Source organism: Cebus imitator, unplaced genomic scaffold (assembly GCF_001604975.1).
Source record: "Cebus imitator isolate Cc_AM_T3 unplaced genomic scaffold, Cebus_imitator-1.0 Scaffold224, whole genome shotgun sequence".
Taxonomy (NCBI): domain Eukaryota; kingdom Metazoa; phylum Chordata; class Mammalia; order Primates; family Cebidae; genus Cebus; species Cebus imitator.
The window spans coordinates 3,188,976-3,211,525 of NW_016107539.1; the positions used below are offsets into that span (position 1 = coordinate 3,188,976).

A 22,550-nucleotide genomic window follows, 5' to 3' on the forward strand; every position below is an offset into this window, starting at 1 on the left:
TCCTGGATTCAAGCAATTCTCCTGCCTCAGCCTCCCGAGTAGCTGGGATTACAGACGCCCACCACCACACCCGGCTAAATTTTGTATTTTTAGTAGAGACGGAGTTTCACCATCTTGGCCAGGCTGGTCTCAAACTCCTGACCTCATGATCGACCCACCTCGGCCTCCCAAAGTGCTGGGATTACAGGGTTGAGCCACTGTGCCCGGCAACAAAAGTATATCTTTCAAAGGGACAAAAAAATCTGTATGTTGAAATTTAAATGAACTTTCCTGAATTTTCATGTGTCATTTGGCCAGTAGGGCTGGAGTACCGTGTTATCTCTGCTTTTCTGGTCCTTGAAGCATGTGCTTCGTCTGCGTAATGGGCAAATCAGAGCTGTTTCTGTTTCTATCCTGTGCTATTTGATAAAGCTGATGGAAGACAATTGTTGAATTCTATAAATATATGGCAATTTCATCAGTACATGCTATATTTGTTTTACAGAAACTTAGGGTCACTGTAGGTATTCTGTGTTTCTACATCAAAGCTTCAAAAACAGTTCTGGGGTGTGGAGGTGCACACAGCTTCTACTACCAAGACACACACTCCGTAGCACTCCAGGTAAGTCGCTGCCTCTGGGTTTTCTGTTTGTTTGTCTGTCTCTTGCAATATAAATGAAATTACTTCCTCAGCCTGATCCTTGCTTGAGGGAAAAGCATGCCTGGAAAATAATCAACAGAGAGGAGAATGTAGACAAGCAAATAAATGAATATAAAATAAAATGTGAATTAAAGCTGGCTTTCAGAACCTACCATTATCTTTTCATCCACTGTTTATTCAGTAATTACACAGTCAATTACAACTTGCATAAAGGATTTGATATACCTATTAGTCTATAAATATCTACAGTATATGTGTATTTATGGATGAAGAGGGAGGAGAAAATCATGACTGAGGAAAAGTATTCTGACAGAAATCACTGCAGATGCTGTAAGGTTGAGCTTCTAGCAATGCCAGTTCTTCCTGACCCAGGAGAACTCACATAGTGTTATGAATTTTAATAACCACACAATTTTTTTATTGAGAACCTAACAGGAGCCACACACTGGATTAAACAAGAACTATCTCTGTATCTATACCCATATTCTTTCTTTTTTTTTTTTTTTTTTTGGGATGGAGTTTCGCTCTTGTTACCCAGGCTGGAGTGCAATGGCGCGATCTCGGCTCACCGCAACCTCCGCCTTCTGGGTTCAGGCAATTCTCCTGCCTCAGCCTCCTGAGTAGCTGGGACTACAGGCACGCGCCACCATGCCCAGCTAACCCATATTATTTCTAACCGATAGGACACAACCACCATATATCCCATTTTACAGAGAAGAACACAGAAACTCAGCAAGCAGTTTGAGCCTGTATTTGAACTGATATGTTTCATGAGAGAATAGGGCTGTGCTGAAGCCTGGCTACCCACCCGTGTGCAGAGAGGGCCAACGGAGGACAAACAACGCAGGCACATTGACATCCAAGGGGCTGTCGCATCTTTTTATTTTTTGCACCAGGATTAATGTAATAGAACATTCAGCATGGGAAGCCACCCAGGGCCACTGCTACATACACTTTGTTATATGTCCCCTTCTGTTTTCCTTCAGTCATTTAACATAGAGCTTCTTTCTCTAGAGGACGAGAATAGGTGTGGTGAGAACATCTCCTGGATTAGCAGGTGCCTCTCATTTGAAAATGTTCGTTCTCAGAACCATTGGTGAAATCCAGAGATGAAATCTTACAAGTTAATGATAAAGCTTCAAGTAGCCACCACCATGGGAAGGACTTAATTATATGTGATGTTTAAAGCAGTGTCTGTAGATTACAGACATGGTGTCTCCTTTCTGTCTGGTGCATGCCTTACACCGGCAACTTTATTGAATCATGACTGTTAGCTTTCCTTGGCTGTGTATTAGGGTCCTGGAAGCTTCTATTCAGGTTTAGCTATTATCCACGCAAAGATCGGTATTGCTTTCTTGTTTGTATTTTAGCCTGGAGATCTGTGGAAGAAAGAAAAACAATTAGGTAACTGTGTAATGACAAAGGAGCAATTTGGTTTGAAAAGTCTCAGAACACAGCATTTTTTTTTTTTTTTTAATTTCTAGGGCATTTCTGCTTTTTTGAAAACAAAATATGTTTAGGAGAATCTTTGTTTTTACAGATACAAAATAAAACAAGAGGGTTTCTGCCATTCCAGTTAAAGAGCAATCTTAAAAGGCATCCAAGAAAAGTTGGCTCTGTTTTCTGAATTGCTAGTTGGGAGAACAAAAGCAGCAAGGGAAAGTTTGACTTGACTTCCTCTACAATTTGTTTATATCATCGGAGCAGAGAATCTCCAGGCTGGGCTCTCCACTTCCTGAATGAAGAGAGAGAGAGAAAAAATGTCCGTGTGTCAAATTCATTGAGATGTGCAAAGTGATCAGCAAAAATCCTGATCGACTAGAGCCCAAATGGCAAAGGAAGAATGTTCCTCAATTCAGCTGCTATCTGGCAAGAGAGCTGCACAGTCAGTCCTGATGGCGAGTGTCACCAAATACCTCCTCCTCTGCCACAGAAAGGACAGGCGGTGAGGGTGCAGCCTCTACTGGCCTGTTGCTATGGAGTCGGGCTAATCTAAGAACATGTTTCAGTCAATCTAATCCAAGGACAGAAGTGCTAGCAATGGAATAGCACTGAAATTATAAATATTTACTTGAAAATAATGCTCAAGCCAGACTTAACTGAAGTGATAAGGTTCTGTTTACTTCTCTTGGTAGTAGCCAGCTGAAACAACCAAACCAGTTAAGCAACATTTTTTTTTTTTTTGTCAGGTATGTACTGAATCACTGGCAGCAAACTTCTGGGATTTTAGGAGAGAGGTTCTCTCTCTCTGTGCTCTGGGCAGAATGCCTGTTTTTGTTTTGTTTAAGGAAAAAAACAACAACAACAGAACTTGAGGCTGGCTGAGCTTATTAGATTATTGATTATCACTGTTAGTTTCCTGCTGCTTCTATCGTTGGGGGTGGTAAGGGAGATGAGGACAAGAATTTAAATGATAAACACCCGGGCTTCTCTCTTCTTCATGAAATCTCCCGTGAGGTTTTCCAGCTTGCCTTCCCATAACTTGATTCTGTTGAGGTCTGAGAATATTGAAATTGGGGGGTGAAAAGGGTTAAAAATACAGCTTAGCGGTGAATGCATTCAGCTTTAGCACCTTACTGGAGGCTGTGATTTCATTGGCCTTGGAATACCAGAGGGAATTACAAAACATTTAGATAGAGAGAAGAGATAGTGTGCAGATAGAGTGCGGACAGAATCGAGTGATAAAGAGAAACAGGCTAAGGGTGGCTACTTTGCTCTGAAGGGTGGGTCGTTCTTGCTAAAGTCCGTTTCTTGGTGAATTACGGTGGCAGCTCAGAGCTGGGGTAAGAGGAGAAAATGCCATCCAATAAGGGTGGAGGCAGTCTGAAAGATGAATAATATAACATGCAGTGATTTCAAACTTCACGCTTTCTTACTGAAAGTTTTTCTTCCAGTTTGGAAGGCAAGTTTCAATGGATTCTCTTGTCTAATCCCTGCTTCCTGCCAGGCTGCGCTGTTGGTGTTTTCAAGAAGAAACCTGGGCCATGATTTGAATGCTTCAAACACTCAGTGCTCAATTAGCCCTCTTTTGAATCCTCTCTGACGGTTGGTTAAATATGGGTCGAAAGTGCTTTTTTAAAGTGGAACTGATCTTGGGGCGAAGTAACTTAATCTTCTGAGTGTTAAGACGCTGAAATATAATGTTTTAACAGAACAATTACTAGAAGACATGGAAATTGCATTATCCTAGGCTCGTGTGTCCAATTCTATTTCATAGACATGAACATTTCAAAGTACAAAGGGCTGATCTACAAAAAGGACACTTGGCTATTCTTTATAAAGATTCCTCTTGTACTTTTATAGAATGTTTACAAGGTTAATAAGTCTGCTTTTTTTTAAAAAAAAAATCACTGTATATTTTAAATGGCCCAACGACTGCTCCCATGTTGATTTGAGAATCACTGAAGCTGTCTGAATGGAGTGGGGATATCCTTTGTTTCCCATTGATTTGGAAACAAAAGACTCAGAGGAAAAAAAAAGTTTAGTTTGCTTCTGAATGCTATATGCAGATGAATGTTCTGCTGATAAAGTACACCAAGGATCTGAAAACTTTTTCAAGTCTTAGAACAGAAAGGTTACTTTTGCAGTCCTGCTGCATGCCTGAACCTGCCTTCGTTTTTCATGTCTCCTGTTGTGCCCCTAGGCTACCATAGGGCTACTTAAGTCACACATCCAAGTTTTCAGAAAAAACAAAGAGCAATCAATAGAAGAGAATCACCATCAACTGAGGCAAAAATTGTCTGCTGTTTATTACTCCGGAAGTACCCCACGGACATCATCAGTAAACAAAGTCCCCCACTCATTTCTGCCCCTCATCATTTGTCCCAATTTCTCTATATCCAAGATTCTCACCCTTGGTGCTAATGATATTTTGGACTACAGCATTCTTTATTGTTGGCGGCTGGCCCGAGCATTGTAGGGTGCTCACCAGCATCTGGTGACAGTGACTGTTTCCTCTATAGTCATGAAAATAAAAAATGTGAAAATTGAGAGCTGGGCACAGTGGGTGCACCTGTAGCCCCAGCTACTCAGACAGCTGAGGCAGGAGGTTCCTTTAAGCCTAGGAATTCTAGTCAAGCCTGGGTAATGTAGGGAGAGCCTGACTCTCTTAAAAAAAAAAAAAAAATATATATATATATATAAAACATATATTTAGATACAAATATAATTTTCATATACATAGAATATAGTATATGTCATATATATTATATATCTTATATGATAGAGATAATACTATATCTTATACTATAGTATTTTATATATATTTTAATATGTAGTATATATACATTTTATATTATATACTATATATTATATAACATATATAACATACACTATATACTATATATTATATAGTATATTATTATATATAAATACTCAGCCTGGGCAATATGGCAAAACCCCATCTCTACAAAAAAATTAGCTGGGGGTGGTGGCTGAGTGCCTGTGGCCTCAGCTACTCAGGAGGCTGAGGTGGGAGGATCACCTGAACTAGGGAGGTCGAGGCTGCAGTGAGCCATGACTGAACTCCAGCCTGGGCAACAGAGTGAGATCTTGTTTCAAAAAACAACAACAAAAATATACGTATATATGTAAAGTGTGAAAGTTGCCAATGTCTCCAAGAAGGGGAGGTGGGGGGATTGCTTCTGGTTGGGAAATAACTACAGCCATCTGCCCACAGACTCCTGCTTGAGGAAAGAAGAGGTGAGTTTAGTGCTCAGCCAGTTATAATGAAAACAACTGGTTACAAAACAGTTATTTTAGTCAGAATTCATAGAGTTAGAACTGAAAATAGACAAAAGGAAAGGGAAAGAAAATGCGTCACGGGACACGGCGATCACTGAACAGCCAGCCTTTGATTTTCAGGTGAGGGCCCCGCGGGAACTGAACCGAGGCTGGGCTTTGGTGTTTGCTTTTTAGAGTGTGTGGTTTTCCTCACCTACCGTAGTGCTCCTCCTACTGGCGGGCACCTTAGAGTAGGCGGAGAACAACGTGTCTCACTGTCTTCTTGTTTGTCTCTGAGTATTTTTCCTTATGACCTTGAAGTAACATTTATTTACATAATTTGCAAGGAACGAAAACAGGCATGTACTACAATAGTTTACAAAGTATATTTTATGAGGTTTTGTGAGGATAATAGATTAAAAATTATTGTAGTGATTGTAAATAAATATGGCTATAAAAAGTTAAATTCTTTTTGACATGTAAGATACGTATTTCTTCCTTTAGTAGGTATAGTTTACATCAACTATTTTCTTCTATATCTGAAAAAAAGAAGCAATGCCCAGAACCACATATTCCAAGTCCTACAACCATATATTAATAGTAATGAGTGTCTCATTTTTACTTTTTTTTTTTTTTTTTGAGACGGAGTTTCGCTGTTGTTGCCCAGACTGGAGTGCAATGGCATGATCTCGGCTCACCGCAACCTCCGCCTCCTGGGTTCAAGCAATTATCCTGCCTCAGCCTCCCGAGTAGCTGGGACTACAGGCACACACCATCATGCCCAGCTAATTTTTGTATTTTTAGTAGAGACGGGGTTTCACCTTGTTGACCAGGATGGTCTCGATCTCTTGACCTCGTGATCCACCCGCCTTGGCCTCCCAAAGTGCTGGGATTATAGGCGTGAGCCACCGCGCCGGGCCTTCATTTTTACTTTTTAACAAACAAGTTCTGAATTATGAGCTGTCTTGAGCAATAGTACAGGCGAACAGAACAGCATCACAGACTCCTGAGCTCAGCACTCTGCTTTACTGGTTTTGCGCTCTCCTGTTTGAGGCTCTTTCCAGGTCCTGCTGGCCAGAACCGTTTTTCCTTTGCAGGGCTCCCGCTTCCCTTCCTTCATGCAAGCCTCTGCTGAGATGGCGTCTCTTCAGACCGGTCTCCTGACTGTTCTATTTGTAGTGAATGCAACTCCAGAAGGTATTCTGTGTAATAAACAAAAAGCACCCTCCATCTCCCCGGTCACTCTTCATTGCACTTACTGTATATTTGTTTTACTTATTTATCGTCTAGCTTATCCAACTAGAATCCAGGCTGTGACTTGCTGAGGGCTTTGTTTAATCTACCAATACCCAGAAGGATGCCTGGTATGCTGTAGGCACTGAGAAAATATCTATTGAATAAAAGTAGTATTACCTGGGCAAGAGTAGGCTAGTAACAGTTTGGTGTAGGCTGATGAATTCTTACACTCTTGTAAATGACCTTTGTCTTTTTAAGTATAATAATGTTATGTTTAATGTTTAAATGGCTTAACATGACAAATTATATTTCAAACAGTTAATCATTTATCCATCCTAAGTAACAGGTCTTGTTTTCAGTAGAGAAAAGTTTAAGAAGAAAAATAAAAAAAATGGCCTTTCAGCCTGCTGATCAGAGAAGCCCAGTGACACTTAACCAAACAAACAAATGACAAAAACATGAGTTTAGGCCGCGGCTGTGCACGCCTGTAATCCCAGGACTTTGGGAGGCCGAGGCAGGCGGATCACTTAAGAGCTCCAGACCAGCCTGGCCAACATGGTGAAACCCTGTTTCTACTGAAAATACAAATATGTGCCAGGCGTGGGTGGCACATGCCTATAATCCCAGCTACTCCGGAAGCTGAGGCAGGTAAATTGCTTGAACCTGGGAGTCAGAGGTTGCAGTGAGCTGAGATCAAGTCGCTGCGCTCCAGCCTGGGTGACACAGTGAGACTCTGTCTAAAAAAAAAAAAAAAAAAAAATTTAGTTAGAAACTTAAAATTTTACAGAAAGTACAAAATAAAAAGTGGAAGATGTTCCCCTATGTGCTTTTCTAGTTCCTTTCATAAAAATGAAGCCTCTGTAACTAATTTCTCATGAGTTGTTCCAGAAAAAATTTTCTATGCCTATAGGCATAAATTTATCAACAAAATACAGTCTCTTAAACTGCTTTAAAGATTTACACGCACACACACATCCCAGAAGTTTCTTTTATAATCCTTGCACAATTTACATTCAGATATTTATTTGCACAACCATACTGTGAACATTGCCTTCACCTGACTGTCTTCCTGTCTCCTATTCTCTCCATAGTGCCTGGCAGGCAGCAGTAATGACCTATTTGTTGAGTGAATAATCAAACTAGTACACCCTCATTTAGCAGAAGGCACTATGCTTTTATTAATGCACCCTGACAAACAATTCTTATAGCACTAGTAAAGTTCCTCAAGATTCATATTCAATGAATATTGATAGTTTTTTTTTTTAATCGATTTTGTTCTAGGTGCTTTCCGATGAATCGGATCCTCAGGCTAATCTCCTGAAGTGGTTATTTTAATTCCTGTTCTTCAGATGAGAAAATGGAGACTCACAGAGTTAAAGCCCAATTATATAATAAGATTTTAATACTAGGAAAGGGTTCTAGGCCTCTGCGCCCTACTTATGTTTCTAAGTATCTTCCTTTCCACTAGTTTCAAAAGAATGCTATCAATGCTTAGGCTTAGCTTTGAATACCACATATTTACGTACAGTCTGTCATGCCACAAAAGTTCATTTCAAATCTCTCTAATTAGCCCAGCAGATAAAGCAAAGAGCTAAAGACTCCTAACTAAACCACTAAGAAACAAATAAATAAAAAACACCTGTAACACAAAAGAAATCTCTTGATAGTGTAAAAACTAAGCAATGTGGCTTCTGAACAGCTCAGAATCAAAACACAGGAAGTAAGCTGTTAATGGCATAATGAAATGAATAATAACTATTTTGGGGGTGAAACAGAATTTGCTCTGTGCTATTTACTGGTCTGTTTTCAAAGTGGGGAGAGTGGGTTTGGGTCAAGATGTTTCTCCAGTGGCCCTATTTCCAAGAAGAAATAGCCAATACACAACTCAGTAAAAAAATTTAAAACACTGAATTGCACATTTAAAATGGATGAATATTATGACATGTAAATCATATCTCAATCAAATTGTTAAAAAGAAAGAAAAGAAAGGAAGGAAGGAAGGAAAAAAGAAAAAGAGAAGGCAAGCAAGAAAGCGAGCCAAATTTAATGCGGTTTTACTTTGCCTTGCCAGTAGTCAGCCAGTACAGATTTTGGTCTCATGCGTGTGTGTGTGTGTGTGTGTGTGTGTTTCAAAAATGTGGTCTGTGATGAGTGTGTGTGTGTACGTGTGTTTAAAAAATGTGGTCTGTGATCCAGAGCATACCAGGATGTGGGAGACTCACAGGTTACTGTTTAATATTATACAGAAAACATGTGTGCAGAGCCAAGAAGGGGAAAACAGTTCTCTAATTAAAAGACTGCAGGACCAGGGCCTCCTGAGAAGTAAAAATAGATGAAAAAGGTGAACCTTTTGTTCTGTGGCTGTTGTCACAACGTCACTTACTAGGGTGAAACTGCAGTGTGTAAAACTCACCTCCCACTTGTAGCCGGCCCATTGATTCCACTGACTTGGAATAGCAGCCTTGTTCCATCTGCTGGAGTCAGAGGTTTATGGAGGCATAAAGTGAGGGGAATTATTTCCCAAAAAAATAATCACAGAAACAAGGAGACAGAGGGAGGAAGAAGGGGGGGGGGAGAGAGAGAGAGAGAGAGAGAGCAAGACTGAGAGAGAGATATTGAGAGAGAAAGGAGAATTTGCAGAATAGAATGACGTTGGCTGTGTTTGCATCAAAACATTAAAATGAACACTGCAAAAACTAGAAACTATGATTCCTTAAGAAAAGCGGTCTGTTGGGATTGGACCAGAAAAAAGAATCTCAAAAGGGAAGGGGTGGGCAGGAGGGAACTTGCTTCTGAGAGGAGTAGGGTTTGCAGTGATACCTGTTGCTGTGGTGTGATGCCCCTGTGACTGCGTGAGGCTTCCTCCCTGCCCGCCAAGGGGCTAGGCGAGACCCCACCCACACACACTGCATCAGCGCCTCACGTTGGGAAGGAGGGTAAGGATAAACAAGGATCCCCTCGAGGCCAAACGACAAAACAAAACCCTCTTATTCAATCTAAAAGGAAAAAAACACACACAGACAAAAAAACAAAAAAACCGTATGGTATTTCCCACTCTCCCCACCCCTCACCTTTCTTTTTTTTTTAATAGACAGGGTTTCACTTTTGCCCAGTTAAGTGCAGTGATGCAATCCTAGCTCACTGCTGCCTCAACATCCCGGGCTCAACCATTTCTCCCCCTTTAGCTTCCCGAGTAGCCAAAACTTCATACATGTGCTAGCATGGCTGGCTAATTTTTAAAATTTTTTTGTAGAGACAGGGTTTCACTAAGTTGCCCAGGCTGGTCTCAAAACTCCTGGCCTCAAGATCTCCTCCCACAGCGCTGGGAATACTGGCATGAGCCATAGCGCCCAACCAACTGAGGTAATTTTTTGAAAAATTCTGGGCAAATGCCCTCACTTACCTCAGATCATAGGTTTAAAAACGCCAGTAAACCTTGTTTATTGCTTAAGACTCGGGGAGTAGTTACTCTTGGTGGGGATGTGATAGAAGGGGGTGCAGAGGAACTTTTGATGGGTTCCCCTTTCGGAAGACCCATCAAGCTGGTTACTCCTAATGTTGCACTATTCTGTATTTATGTAATATTTTACTTTTTTCTTTTACAATTTTTGCAAATATTGTTTATTTTAATGAAGCTGGTGCAGACAATGTCCATTTAAAACCCACTATCCCAGGCCAAAAAGTACAAATAAAATCAAAAAGAGCAGTATTCTGTTGTATTCATTTCTGCATGTATAGCTTTATTAATTGCTAATGAAAAATAGAACTTTTCTGGGATCTTCCGACAAGATTAAAAAAAAAATCTTCAAATGCTTTTTCTTCATGGAAGCCATCTTTGGAGTTAATCGTTACTGTCATCCTTATCTATCATCCTGACTTAACATGATGCTTTTCTTTTGGTCCAGACCCTCGAATTTTAAAAGTAGCTTCAAGTTGTTAAGGAAAGGTCATTTTTCCACAGCTCAGTTCTCTAAAAAAAAAAACTTCCATCTCCCACCAAAAGTCACAGTTCAGGAGTGAAGCAGCCACGTGCTTGAACATCAGGGCCAACTGGAAAGTCATTATGAACAGTTGCGTTGGTCGATCTTACCGCCTGAAAATGCAGAGTTCTGAAAAAGCTGGCCTCTCTGGGCACACGTAATTTTTATAAAAGGAGTGGGCAACATGAAGAGGACTGAGGCTTGATTACCAGAAATCAGCATAATGAAAACAAACAATAATGAATAATGAGCACTAGAATTCAAATTAGCAGATGTTTTAAAGAGATGGAGTGCCTGTTTTGAACATCACGGCACAGAAGAACTATTTTTTTAAAAAAAGGATTGAGCGAAAAGAAAAAATAGTAATAAAAAAGAATGTCTAAACTGCTGAATGACCCCCCATTTGTTCCTGATAAACTTCAATCACACCATCTTCCTCCATTCCCAGGTCCTCTGCAGTGTGATTATCAGCAATTCTTTGACCTTCAAAGAGAAACCTGAGGGAACTCACTGGAACGCCCTGTCTCTCACAGTACGATTCCTTGAGTTTCTTGAGAGGTGTTGTCATTTTCACTTTGAAGTGAATCTCGCTGCTATCCTGTCCAATGACCTTGACTTTAATATCTTCATTTTTTATCTTATCACCCAAGTCCTCAGTTGAAGGTTTCACCTCTTGGTCAGACATGGCCATGGTGTCTTCACCGGCGGGTCTCCGAACAGCAGCGAATTCGGGGAAGGTCGAACCTCGCTCCGTCGTTTACAATGCGCCTTTGTTCGTCACAGCACGACACCGTGGCTGCAGTCACGTCCGCTAGGCCTTGCGTCACTTCCGCTGCACCGCGTCACTTCCGCTACGCCACGTCACTTCCGCTACGCCACGTCACTTCCGGCAGATGCAGGGAGAAGGGAGGGAGAAGAGCTAACTTTTTTTTTTTTAAGTATCAGTGTGTATGCCCTGTACCTGCCTCCTCGTCAACTTCACTCAACGTGACCCAAAGAGAACTTGGGTTCTCTGTTCTCAGGGGCCGCCTGCTGCCGCCATCTTTTCTCAGCCCCACTCCAACAACTTCCGTGCGTCTTTGATTCTCCTTTAATCTCCTCACCCAGTCTGGATAGCTATAACGGGTCTCAAATCTCTTGGCTTTACCCCATCTTCATCCACCTGGCCAAGTCCATGTGGTGTTTTGGCTGGACAACTGCCGCAGACTCCCAGTTGGTTTACCCTTTGCTTCACCTGTCTCCTCCAGCGAATCCATTTTCCACTTCCATTTTATTTTGTTTTTTATTATTTTTTGAGAGGAGTCTCATTCTGTCACCCAGTCTGGAGTGCAATGGTGCGATCTTGACTCACTGCAACCTCTGTCTCCCGGGTTCAAGCGATTCTCCTGCCTCAGCCTCCCAAGTAGCTGGGATTACAGGTGCTCGCCACCACACCCAGCTAATTTTTATATTTTTAGTAGAGACGGGGTTTCACCATGTTGGCCAGGTTGGTCTCGAACCCCTGACCTCAAAAGATCCTCTCGCCTCGCCTCCCAAAGTGCTGGGATTGCAGGCATGAGCCACCACACCCGGCCTAAAACCCTGTTCCTGAAGTTCCTATTTCCACCATCCCCGCCTCGCTACTGTCCTGATCCTCTCCTGGGCTTCCCCTCTCAGCACACGGTGACTGTATTCCTTCAGTGGCTCATACCCTAGATATCGGAGGCGTCCGGGGCGCCCCTTTCCCCTTCACATTCCACTCCCATCCTGTCCGCACCTTCAGTTGCCTTTACCTTCAGAGAGCCTGAGACCACTACAGCGTCCTGCTTCCACCCTGTCTGGGGAGCTACAGGGGTCCCCTGAGCTTTCTGCAGTCGATGCATGTACTGTCTCTGCATCCCCTTGCGGCTTCCTTCCATCTTGTCTGCGGAGTGAAGTGATTTAAAAATCATTTCCAATGTCACATCTCTTTCTAGAGCTCTCCAGTGACTGCCAGCTCACGGTGAAATCTAAAGCCATTTAATCACGTCTGTCCAAGTGGCCCTCTCTGACCAGCTCGCCGACCCGCCATTCTTTTTCTTGCTTCCTCCACTCTAGCCACTGTATCTAAGGGCACGCCCCCGAGGCCCTGTGAGCCTGCTACTCTCTTTCTGGAAGGACCTCTCCCAGATGCTACATTCAGTACTCCCTTCCTTCTAGTGGTCTCTGCTCAGTGAGGTCCTCTCCAGCGTCTCCCTTTAGACTTGCCCCCTTGCCACAGGAGATGTGGCTCAAGCCTGAAATCCCAGGGCTTTGGGAGGCCTAGGTGGAAGGATCACTTGAGCCCAGGAGTTCAAGACCGGCCTGGGCAACATGGTGAAACCCTATCTCCGCAAAAAAATACAACACTTAGCCAGGCATGGTGGTGTGGACCTGTGGTCCCAGCTACTCTGGCTGAGTTGGGAGGATTGCTTGAACCCAGGAGTTGGAGACTGCAGCAAGCTTTTATAGTGTCACTGCATTCCAGCCTGGGTAGCAGAGTAAGACCCTGTTTTTTTTGTTTTGTTTTTAAATGCCCCCTTATACACTTGGCTTTCCCCATCTCTCTCCTTTACTTTTTCTCCAGAGCACTTCTGACTCCTCAGATGTGTGTCATTTTTAATTTGTTGATGCTCTTCTCCCACTACAATGTAAGTTCCATGTGGGTGTGCATTTGTCCCTTTTTGTCACTGTGGTATCCTCGTATTAAGCACTGATAGACATTTGCTAATTGAATGAACAATGATGGTGTTCACTGTTGAACGGCATACACTATGAATCTAGGTCCTCATCCAGTGAGTGAATACATGACAATTAAAGGAAATTTACCAAACTTCAAACTCACTCAATTAACAAAGATATATAGAGTTTCTGTTGTAAGTCTGGAACTGATCTACCCTGATCTACAGTGGTGAATGAAATCTCTGATCTACAGCGGTGACGAGACCTCTGACCACCTGAATCTGGCAGTCTGCTTGGGGAAAAGCCTCTGATCAAACAATCATAGAAAAGTTTAATCACAAACTTGGTACTGCCGGCAAGGAAAAGTCAAGAACTCTCAACTGTAGTTCCATTTGAGAACTGGGAGGGCTTCTCTGAGGAGGTGACATTTGAACTGAGGTGGAAGGTTGTGATGGTGCAGGGAAGAGGTACAGGGGTGGGGACTGGGGAGAAAATTTAAGTCAGAAGAAACTGCAGAGGCAAAGGCCTCAGCCCCTGGGTATGGATTAATCATTTACATCTTACTGATTCCAGGATTCTGGTTTCTGATGTTTACTCTGATTTAACTCCTTTTTCAGCTACCAGTAGAATATGGGTGATGGTTTTGATTCCTTCCCTCCATATTGGAGGGATGGAAAATGTTCAGGATTCTAATTAAATCTTGGAGACCACAGAGTTTATGCAGTGTGCGGTTGGATTTTTACATCATCCTTGTTTGTTTTCTTCTCTTTTCCGTCCTTCGACACTGGCTAGTCATTAAACCCTGGGTTAAATGGACAATTTCCTGGAAAACAGCTGGTTGAGCTCCCCGCCCCCTCAGAAATAAACATCCCCTTTGGAGAAAGGCTTCCTTTAGTGCCTTCCTGCTTAGCATCTTTTTTTGCAATCTATATTCCTGTTTTGCATGACTTCTCAGAAAAAATCTGGAAGAATGATAAGTAACATAACAGCCAAGGTTTATTAAGCACTTTACGGCTGCACATGACCGTCCTGGGAGCTAGGCACTACTGTTATCCTGTATTCACAGATGAGGACCCGAGGCTTGAGAAAAGGCGCAGTCCTCAGAAAAGCAAGATCTAAGAATTCAAAAAGCAAGATCTAATAAGTTATTATTATTATCATTAACTAGGTGACAGCCAAAAGTCAGTTTATCTGATGCCAGGGACTGAATTTTCTGGCAGGTTAGGAGAACGGTGACTGAGCTCCAAAGTCTGATACGCCTGTGTTTGAACTGCTGCTCTGCACCTTGTCAGCTGTGTAAACTGAGGCTTGTTACATATATAGATATATTTAAAATTTTTAATGTTTGTAGGTCCGTAGTAGGTATATATACTTATGGGGTATATTAGATGTTTTGATATAGGCATGCAATGTGTAATAATCACATTATGACAAATGGATTATCTGTCCCCTCGGGCATTTATCCTTTGTGTTACAAACAATCCAATTATACTTTTCTAGTTATTTTGAAATGCACAGTTAAATTATTATTGACTACAGTCACACTATTGTGCTATCATATACTAGGTCTTACCCATTCTTTCTAACTTTTTTGTACACATTAATAATGAGAGTGAATGACATATTCATAGTCACACAAGGATCCCAACCATCATCACCAAGGATACAAATCATGTAACAGTATCAATCACATTTCTTAGGAACTTGCTACGTGCCAGGAACTAGTGTGTGTGTTTGAAATGCATATATATATATATATATATATATATGCACATCCCCACCTTCCCCCACCCTACCACATCCCCCCCAACCCAAAACAGACTTCCCAGCCTCTGGAAACTATCCTTCTACTATCTCCATGAGTTCAACTGTTTCGATTTTTAGATCTCACAAATAAAGTGAGAATGTGTGATGTTTGTCTTCCTATGTCTGGCTTATTTCAGTTAACATGATGACCTCCAATTCTATCACATTGTTGCAAACAGGAGGATCTCATTCTTGTTTATGGCTGAATAGTACTCCATTGTGATAGGTACCACATTTTTTCTTGATCCATTCATCTGCTGATGGACACTTAGGTTGCTTCTAAATCTTGGCTATTGTGAACAGTGCTGCAGCAAACAGGAGTGCAGATCGTTCTTTGATGTTCTGATTTGCTTCTTTTGGCTATATACCCAGCAGTGGGATTGCTGAATCATATTTTTTGTTTTTTGTTTTTTGAGGAACCTCCAAACTGTTCTCCATAGTGGTTGTACTAATGTACATTCCCATCAACAATGTATGAAGGGTCCTTTTTCTGTACATCCTCGCCAGCATTTCTTATTGCCTGTCTTTTGAATATAAGCCATTTTAACTGGGTTGAGATGATATCTCATTGCAGTTTTGATTTTCACTTCTCCGATGATCAGAGATGTTCAATACCTTTCATATGCCTGTTTGCTCTTTGTATGTCTTCTTTTTAAAAAAATTTTTTTAAGATTTTTTATAGAGACGGGATTTTACTATATTGGTCAGGCTGGTCTTGAACTCCTGACCTCGTGATCCACCCATCTAGGCCTCCCAAAGTGCTGGGATTACAGGCGTGATCCACTGCGCCCAGTGTATGTCTTCTTTTAAGGAATGTCTAGTCAAACCTTTTGTCCATTTTGAGTGGGTTATTATAAATTTATATTTTTTACCTTTTTTTAGACAGGGTCTCACTCTGTCACCCAGGCTGGAGTGTGGTGGCTCAATCATGGCTCACTGCGATCTTCCCACCTCAGCCTCCCAAGTAGCTGGGGTCACAGGCACATGGCACCATGCCCAGCTAATTTTTTGTTGAGATGGGGTTTCACCATGTTTCCCAGGCTGGTCTTGAACTCCTGGCCTCAAGTGATTCACCTGCCTCAGCTTCCCAAAGTGCCAGAATCAAAGGCGCGAACCACCTTGCCAGGCCAGGTTTTTTCCTATAGAGTTGTTGGAGTTTCTTTTATTTTCTGATTATTAATCTCTTGTCAGATGGGTAGTTTGCAAATATTTTCTCCCATGCTGTGGGCTGTCTCTTCACTATGTTGATTGTTTCTGTGCAGAAGCTTTTTAACTTGATATGATACCATTTGTCGAAGCTTGTTACTTGATCCATCTGGACCTCATTTACACAACTATAAAATAAGGATGGTAATAGCATCCATGCCTTAGTTTTTTTGGTGAAGATTAATTGAAGATATATATGCATTTCAAACACACACACTAGTTCCTGGCACATAGTAAGTTCCTAAGATATGTGGTTGATACTGTTACATGATTTGTATCATTGGTGATGATGGTTGGGATCCTTGTGTCACTATGAATATGTCATTCACTCTCATTATCCTTCTGTTGTCTGTTTGCTAATGTGCAACAGAAGTGCACTGGGATGCCAGAAGCGGTGGCTCATGCCTGTAATCCCGGCACTTTGGGAGGCTGAAGTGGGTAGATCACTTGAGGTCAAGAGTTTGAGACCAGCCTGGCCATCATGGTGAAATCCCTTCTCTACCAAAAAAAAAAAAAAAAAAAAAAAAAAAATTAGCTGGGCATGGTGGCACATGCCTGTAATTCCAGCTACTTGGGAGGCTGAGGCATGAGAATTGCTTGAATTTGGGAGGCAATTGAGCCCAGATTGTGCCACTGCATTCCAGCCTGGGTGACAGAGCGAGACTCTGCTCAAAAAAAAAAAAAGTGCCCTGGGAGAGGCACTTTCGCCTCTGGGAGTCCAAGTTCACATCCAAGTTCTGGTGTTTTTTACTATGTGATAATTGGCAAGGTCGCTAAGCTTCTTTGAGCCTCAGTTTTCTTGTCAGTTATGAGTGACAAAGAATCAGAGGAAAGTCAGTCTGACCTTGGAACGGGAACTTTGTTCTCCCTGGAGGATTCTTTCCTCCGGCTATTCTTCAGTTGATATCTGTTTGGCTGGCCGCTACCTCTGTAGGGAGCCCTCCCCAACCGCCTAGACCCAGTCAACTCCCGTACCCTTACCCCACTGTGTGCATTCACTTGCTCCACAAATTTTAATGAGCAACTAACTACCTGACTTCCAGATGCTGCTCTAAGGTCAGAGTGATGAACAAGCAAGACATGGCTTTGGGCTTTCTAAATTGGGAAGAAAAAGTCAAGGGAGTCTCCTACAATATTGTGTTCCCCAGCGTGACCTTTTCTCGTCAGGCGGGCTTGTGCTAGGTTGTGGACATGATCCACATGCTCCAGACTTAGGAACACACACACACACACACACAAGCATAGACACACACAGACGCACACACATTCACACAGACACAAACACACGGACACACACAAGAGACACACAGAGATACACACAGATACACAAGCACAGACACACACACAGACACAAATACACATACAGACACACACTCAGATACACACACAGACACAGACACACACAGACACACAGACACACACAGACACGTACACAGGCACACACACAAATACACACACACACACACATTCACTTACCTTCTTTCTGGAATAGGAATCTTGCAAACCTACATATTGGTTTCTAGCTGGGAATACATTGAATTTCCCCAGAAATGTTCTCCCAGCCTCAGGCCTCCTCTGCAACCCAGACTGAAATTATTACTGAGCCTCTTCTGAGAGCTCCTTTCTGATCATTTCTCTTTTTTTTTGAGACAGAGTTTTGCTTTTGGCACCTAGGCTGGAATGTAATGGCATGATCTCAGCTCACTGCAGCCTCTGCCTCCTGGGTTCAAGTGATTCTCCTGCCTCAGCCTCCCAAGCAGCTGGGACTACAGGCGCCTGCCACCATGCCCAGCTAATTTTTCATATTTTTAGTAGAGATGGGGTTTCACCATGTTGGCTAGGCTGGTCTCGAACTCCCGACCTCAGGTGGTCCACTTGCCTTAGCCTCCCAAAGTCCTGGGATTATAGGCGTGAGCCGCCACGCTCGGCCTCCTTTCTGACCATTATTAGAGGAACACCAAGGTTCTGACTCAATCCACTAAGGGGTGAGGCTCACTGAGGGGCTCCACCACAGGCAAACATGTGCAGGAAGCAGCATAAAACCAAACCAACCGGAAGTGGATCGGTCACTTTCTTTCTCAGCATACCTGTCTGGGATGCCTTTGGCAAGCTTCACTGGGAAAGGAGGAGCCGGAGAGCTGAGCTATTAGCACACCTGAGTGCCCTCACACTGCCACTAAGTACCACTGTGGCCTCGGGCGAGGAGCTAACTCTCTTTAGGCCTTGGTTGCTTCATCAGTAAAATGGGATAATGGTGTTGACTTCTTAAGATCATCGTGAGTGTGTTGGAGAAAACACACAACCAGTGTTTACTATTATGCTTGCAGCATAACTGCTGAATCAATTTTAGCTATTAGGATACATGCCATTCTTCTGACATAAGAGAAAGGCTGGGCACGGTGGCTCACGCTTGTAATCCCAGCACTTTGGGAGGCCGAGGCAGGTGGATCACCTGAGGTCGGGAGATTGAGATCAGCCTGACCAACATAGAGAAACACCGTCTCTACTAAAAATACAAAATTAGCTGGGCGTGGTGGTTCATACCTGTAATCCCAGCTACTCTGGAGGCTGAGGCAGGAGACTTGCTTGAACCCTGGAGGTGGAGGTTGCAGTGAGCTGAGATAACGCCACTGCACTCCAGCCTGGGCAACAAGAGTGAAACTCCATTTCAAAAAAAAAAAAAAAGACAAAAGTGGCTTGATGAAAATGCATTACTAATGAAATACACGGAATCTGTGATTCTTCTCTCCCCCCACACTGCCCCACCCACATGGCTGACTCATATCATTTTTGAGGTTGTGGTTGAAATGTCATCTCCTGAGAGAAGGCTGTCCTTTGAGGCAGTTATTCCCAACCTTGGCTGCACACTGGAGACACCTGGGCAGCTTTTCCAGATACTGGTACTGGTTCAAGTCCGAGAGATGCTGCCTGGATGTGGAGATTTTTAAGTGCCCCTCAGAGAACTCTAGTGTTCAGCCCAGGTGGAGAGTCACTACTGCTTTTAGAGGCAGTGTGGCGTGGTAACTGTAAGCACGGCCCTGGAACCAGACTTCTCTGGTTTGAATCCTGGTTCTGTGGCTCACTAGCTGTGTGACTTCGGGCAAGTCATCAGAACTCTTAGGGCCTCAGTTTCTTCATATGCAAAATGGGTATAATGATAATAAGAAACCTATCTCATAGTGTTGTGAAGACTAAATGAATTAATACATGACATAGACAGTGCTGGAAAGACACAGAGTGTTAACCAAAAATAAAATTTGAAGGCCCTCCTGGCCTCCCAACCATCAGAATGGACCCCTTTCTCACCCAGGGCACTGCAAATTTAACTTGAAAGACCGGTTCAGGCCATGACAGGAAGGAGGGGGAGGTTGGACATGCCTCATCATGCCCTCCTCCCTTTCGCAATTCAAGAAAGCTGATGAGCATTTAACATCAACACAGACCTTAAGTCTGATAAGAAACATTTACAGTCTGTTCTCTCTGAAGCCTGCTACCTGGAGGCTTCATTTGCATGATAAAACTTTGGCCTCCATAATCTCTGATTGTAACCCAACCGTTTCTATTGATAATAACTCTTTCAACCAACTGCCAATCAGAATTTCTTTTTTTATTGATTTGGAGTCTTGCTCTGTCACCAGGCTGGAGTGCAGTGGTGTGACCTCAGCTCACTGCAACCTCCAACTCCTTAGTTCAAGTGACTTTCCTGTTTCAGCCTCCTGAGTAGCGGGAATTACAGGCATATGCCACCACGCCCAGCTAATTTTTGTATTTTTAGTAGAGGCAGGATTTCACCATCTTGGCAGGATGGTCTCGATCTCCCGACCTTGTGATCCACCTGCCTCGGCCTCCCAAAGTGCTAGGATTACAGATGTGAGCCACCGCACCTGGTGCCAATCAGAACTTTTTTTTTTTTTTTTTTTAAGACAGGGTTCTACCATGTTGGTCAGGCTGGTCTTGAACTCCCGACCTCAGGTGATCCACCCGCCTCGGCCTCCCAGAGTGCTAGGTTTACAGGCACTCTGGAACCACCTTCCCCTCACCCCACTTGAAATTGTCCCATGTTTCTGGACTGAAACAATGTATGTCTTACATGTATTTGATGTGTCTTATGTCTTCCTAGAATATATAAAGCCAAGCTGGGCCCTGTCCACCTTGGGCATATGTTCCTGGGGTCTCCTGAGGGATGTGTCATGGGTCATGGTCACTCATATTTACCTTAGAATAAATCTCTTCAAAAATTTTACAGAGTTTGACTCTTGTTGACAATTGTGAGATCTTTAGTTTTAATTCCTTTTTAATTTTAATTTTTAATATATTTTTATTGTGGTAAAATAAACATAAATAAAATTTACCATTGCAGCCATTAATAAGTGCACACCTCAGTGGCATTCAATACATTTCCAATGTCAGATGACCAACACCACCATCCATTTTCAACACTTTTTCGTCAGCCCAAACAGAAACTCTGTATTGCTTAAATAACCCCCATTGTCCCCAGCAGTCCCTGAACCTCTGTTATACTTTCTGTCCCTATAAATTTGTCTATTCTAAGTACCTCATAAAAGTGGAATCATAGAATAGTTTTCCCTTGGGTTTGGTTGATTTTGCTTGGCATAATGTTTTCAGGTTTCATATATGTGGTAGCATGAATCAGAATTCCACTCTTTTCATGGCTGAATAATATTCCATTGTAGGCACATGCCTGTTTATGCATTTACGTGTTGATGGGCATGTGGTTGTTTCCACCCTTTGGCTATTGTCAAATATGCTGCTATGAGCATTGGTGTAAAAAAATATCTGTTTGATACCTTTAATAGTTTGGGTTTGTACCTACAAGTGGAGTTGCTGGATCATATCGTATTCTAGGTTTAGTCTTTTTGTTTCCCACAACAGCCGTATCCTTTGACATTTGCACCAGCAATAGACAAAGGGTCCAGTTTCTCTACATCCTCCCCAACACTTGTTATTTTTGGTATCTCCTTGTGGTTTAGTTATAATTCCTTTTGATCTCCTCCAAAGCAGATTACCCACCGCCTGTCATCCTCTCACCCACAGAACGAAGCTCTTTGCTTCCATGCTGGTATCACAGCGTGGCCTCATGTTTGTTGAATGTTTGCCTGTTGAGCAGCTCAGGAGTTGGCAAACTGCGGTCTGGGGCTGCAGGTCAAACCTGACTGCTTGTTTCTGTACAGTCCACAAGCTAAAAACGATTTTTATAGTTTTAACTGCTTAAAAAAAAGAAAAATATTTAATGAAATATAAAAATTGTATAAAATTCAAAGAAAGTTAAAACAAAACAAAATTATATAAAATTCAAATTTCATTGTTCTGAATACTCGTGTTGGAACACAGCCATGCTCACGTGTTTAGGTATCGCCCTGGCTGCTTTTGCCTTAGAAGGTAGAGTAAAGTAGTTGCAACAGGGACTATATGGCCTGTACAGCCTAAATATTCACCATGTGGCCCTTTAAAGGAAAGGTTTACTGAACTCTGCACTGGACCCTGAACTCAGGGACCGTGATCCTGCTGTCTGCACGGTGCCTGGCCATTTGGTAGGAAATTAACAAATAGTCATTGTATTTATTGGTTCATTCTTCTATACTAACTCCAGACACAAAATAAATTTGAGTTAGATCAGAGAACTAATATAAAATTAGAGTCTTCTAGAAGAAAATACAGAATAATATTGTTGTAGGCTTGGGAGGCAATGATTTCTTAGGACTCAAAAAGCACTAATCATGAAATAAAATACTTAAGTTGGTCAACATTTCATTTTTAAGCTTCTGTTCATCCAAAGATACTACAGACCAATCTGGAACCTGCCACGTGTACCAAAATCCACGCATACTCAAGTCCCCCAGTCGGCTCTGCAGAATCTGAGTACAGGAAATGTCAGCCCACTGCTTTGAAACCTGCAAATACCGTATTTTTGATTCGCAATTGGTTGAAAAAAATCTGCCTGTGAGTGGACCACACAGTTCAAACCTGTGTCGTTCAAGGGTCAACTGTATTAGGAAAATAAGTAGACAAGCCACAGATTAGGGGAAATTTCCCATATGTGAGAACTTGTAGCCAAAGTATATTAAAAAAGCTACATATAATAATAAAAGGATAAACACAGCTTTTAAAAATGAGCAAAAGACATCGAAGTGCAACTTAAATTGAGATACAATTTCACACAGAGTAGCAAAACACACACAAAAAAGGAAACATGTTGGTGAGGATGAAGAGTAGGCAGGAGGCTGGTTCACTGCTAAGCAGAGTACGACTGTTTGGTAGTT

The 22,550-nt window shown here is 42.3% G+C and overlaps 1 protein-coding gene and 1 long non-coding RNA gene across 2 annotated transcripts; one reads left to right on the top strand and one right to left on the bottom strand.

The window, feature by feature from the left end:
- The first annotated feature begins 415 nt into the window (after positions 1-415).
- LOC108281348 lies at positions 416-3,972 on the top strand. Its single transcript, XR_001815952.2, has 2 exons — positions 416-601; positions 2,181-3,972. It is a non-coding gene; the product is annotated as an uncharacterized LOC108281348 (long non-coding RNA).
- Positions 3,973-10,209: 6,237 nt separating this feature from the next.
- LOC108281349 (small ubiquitin-related modifier 5) lies at positions 10,210-11,411 on the bottom strand. The gene has a single exon (XM_037727260.1). The coding sequence runs from the start codon at positions 11,267-11,269 to the stop codon at positions 10,958-10,960; it is 312 nt and encodes a 103-aa protein (XP_037583188.1). The 5' UTR covers positions 11,270-11,411; the 3' UTR covers positions 10,210-10,957.
- Between the last annotated feature and the right edge of the window lie 11,139 nt (positions 11,412-22,550).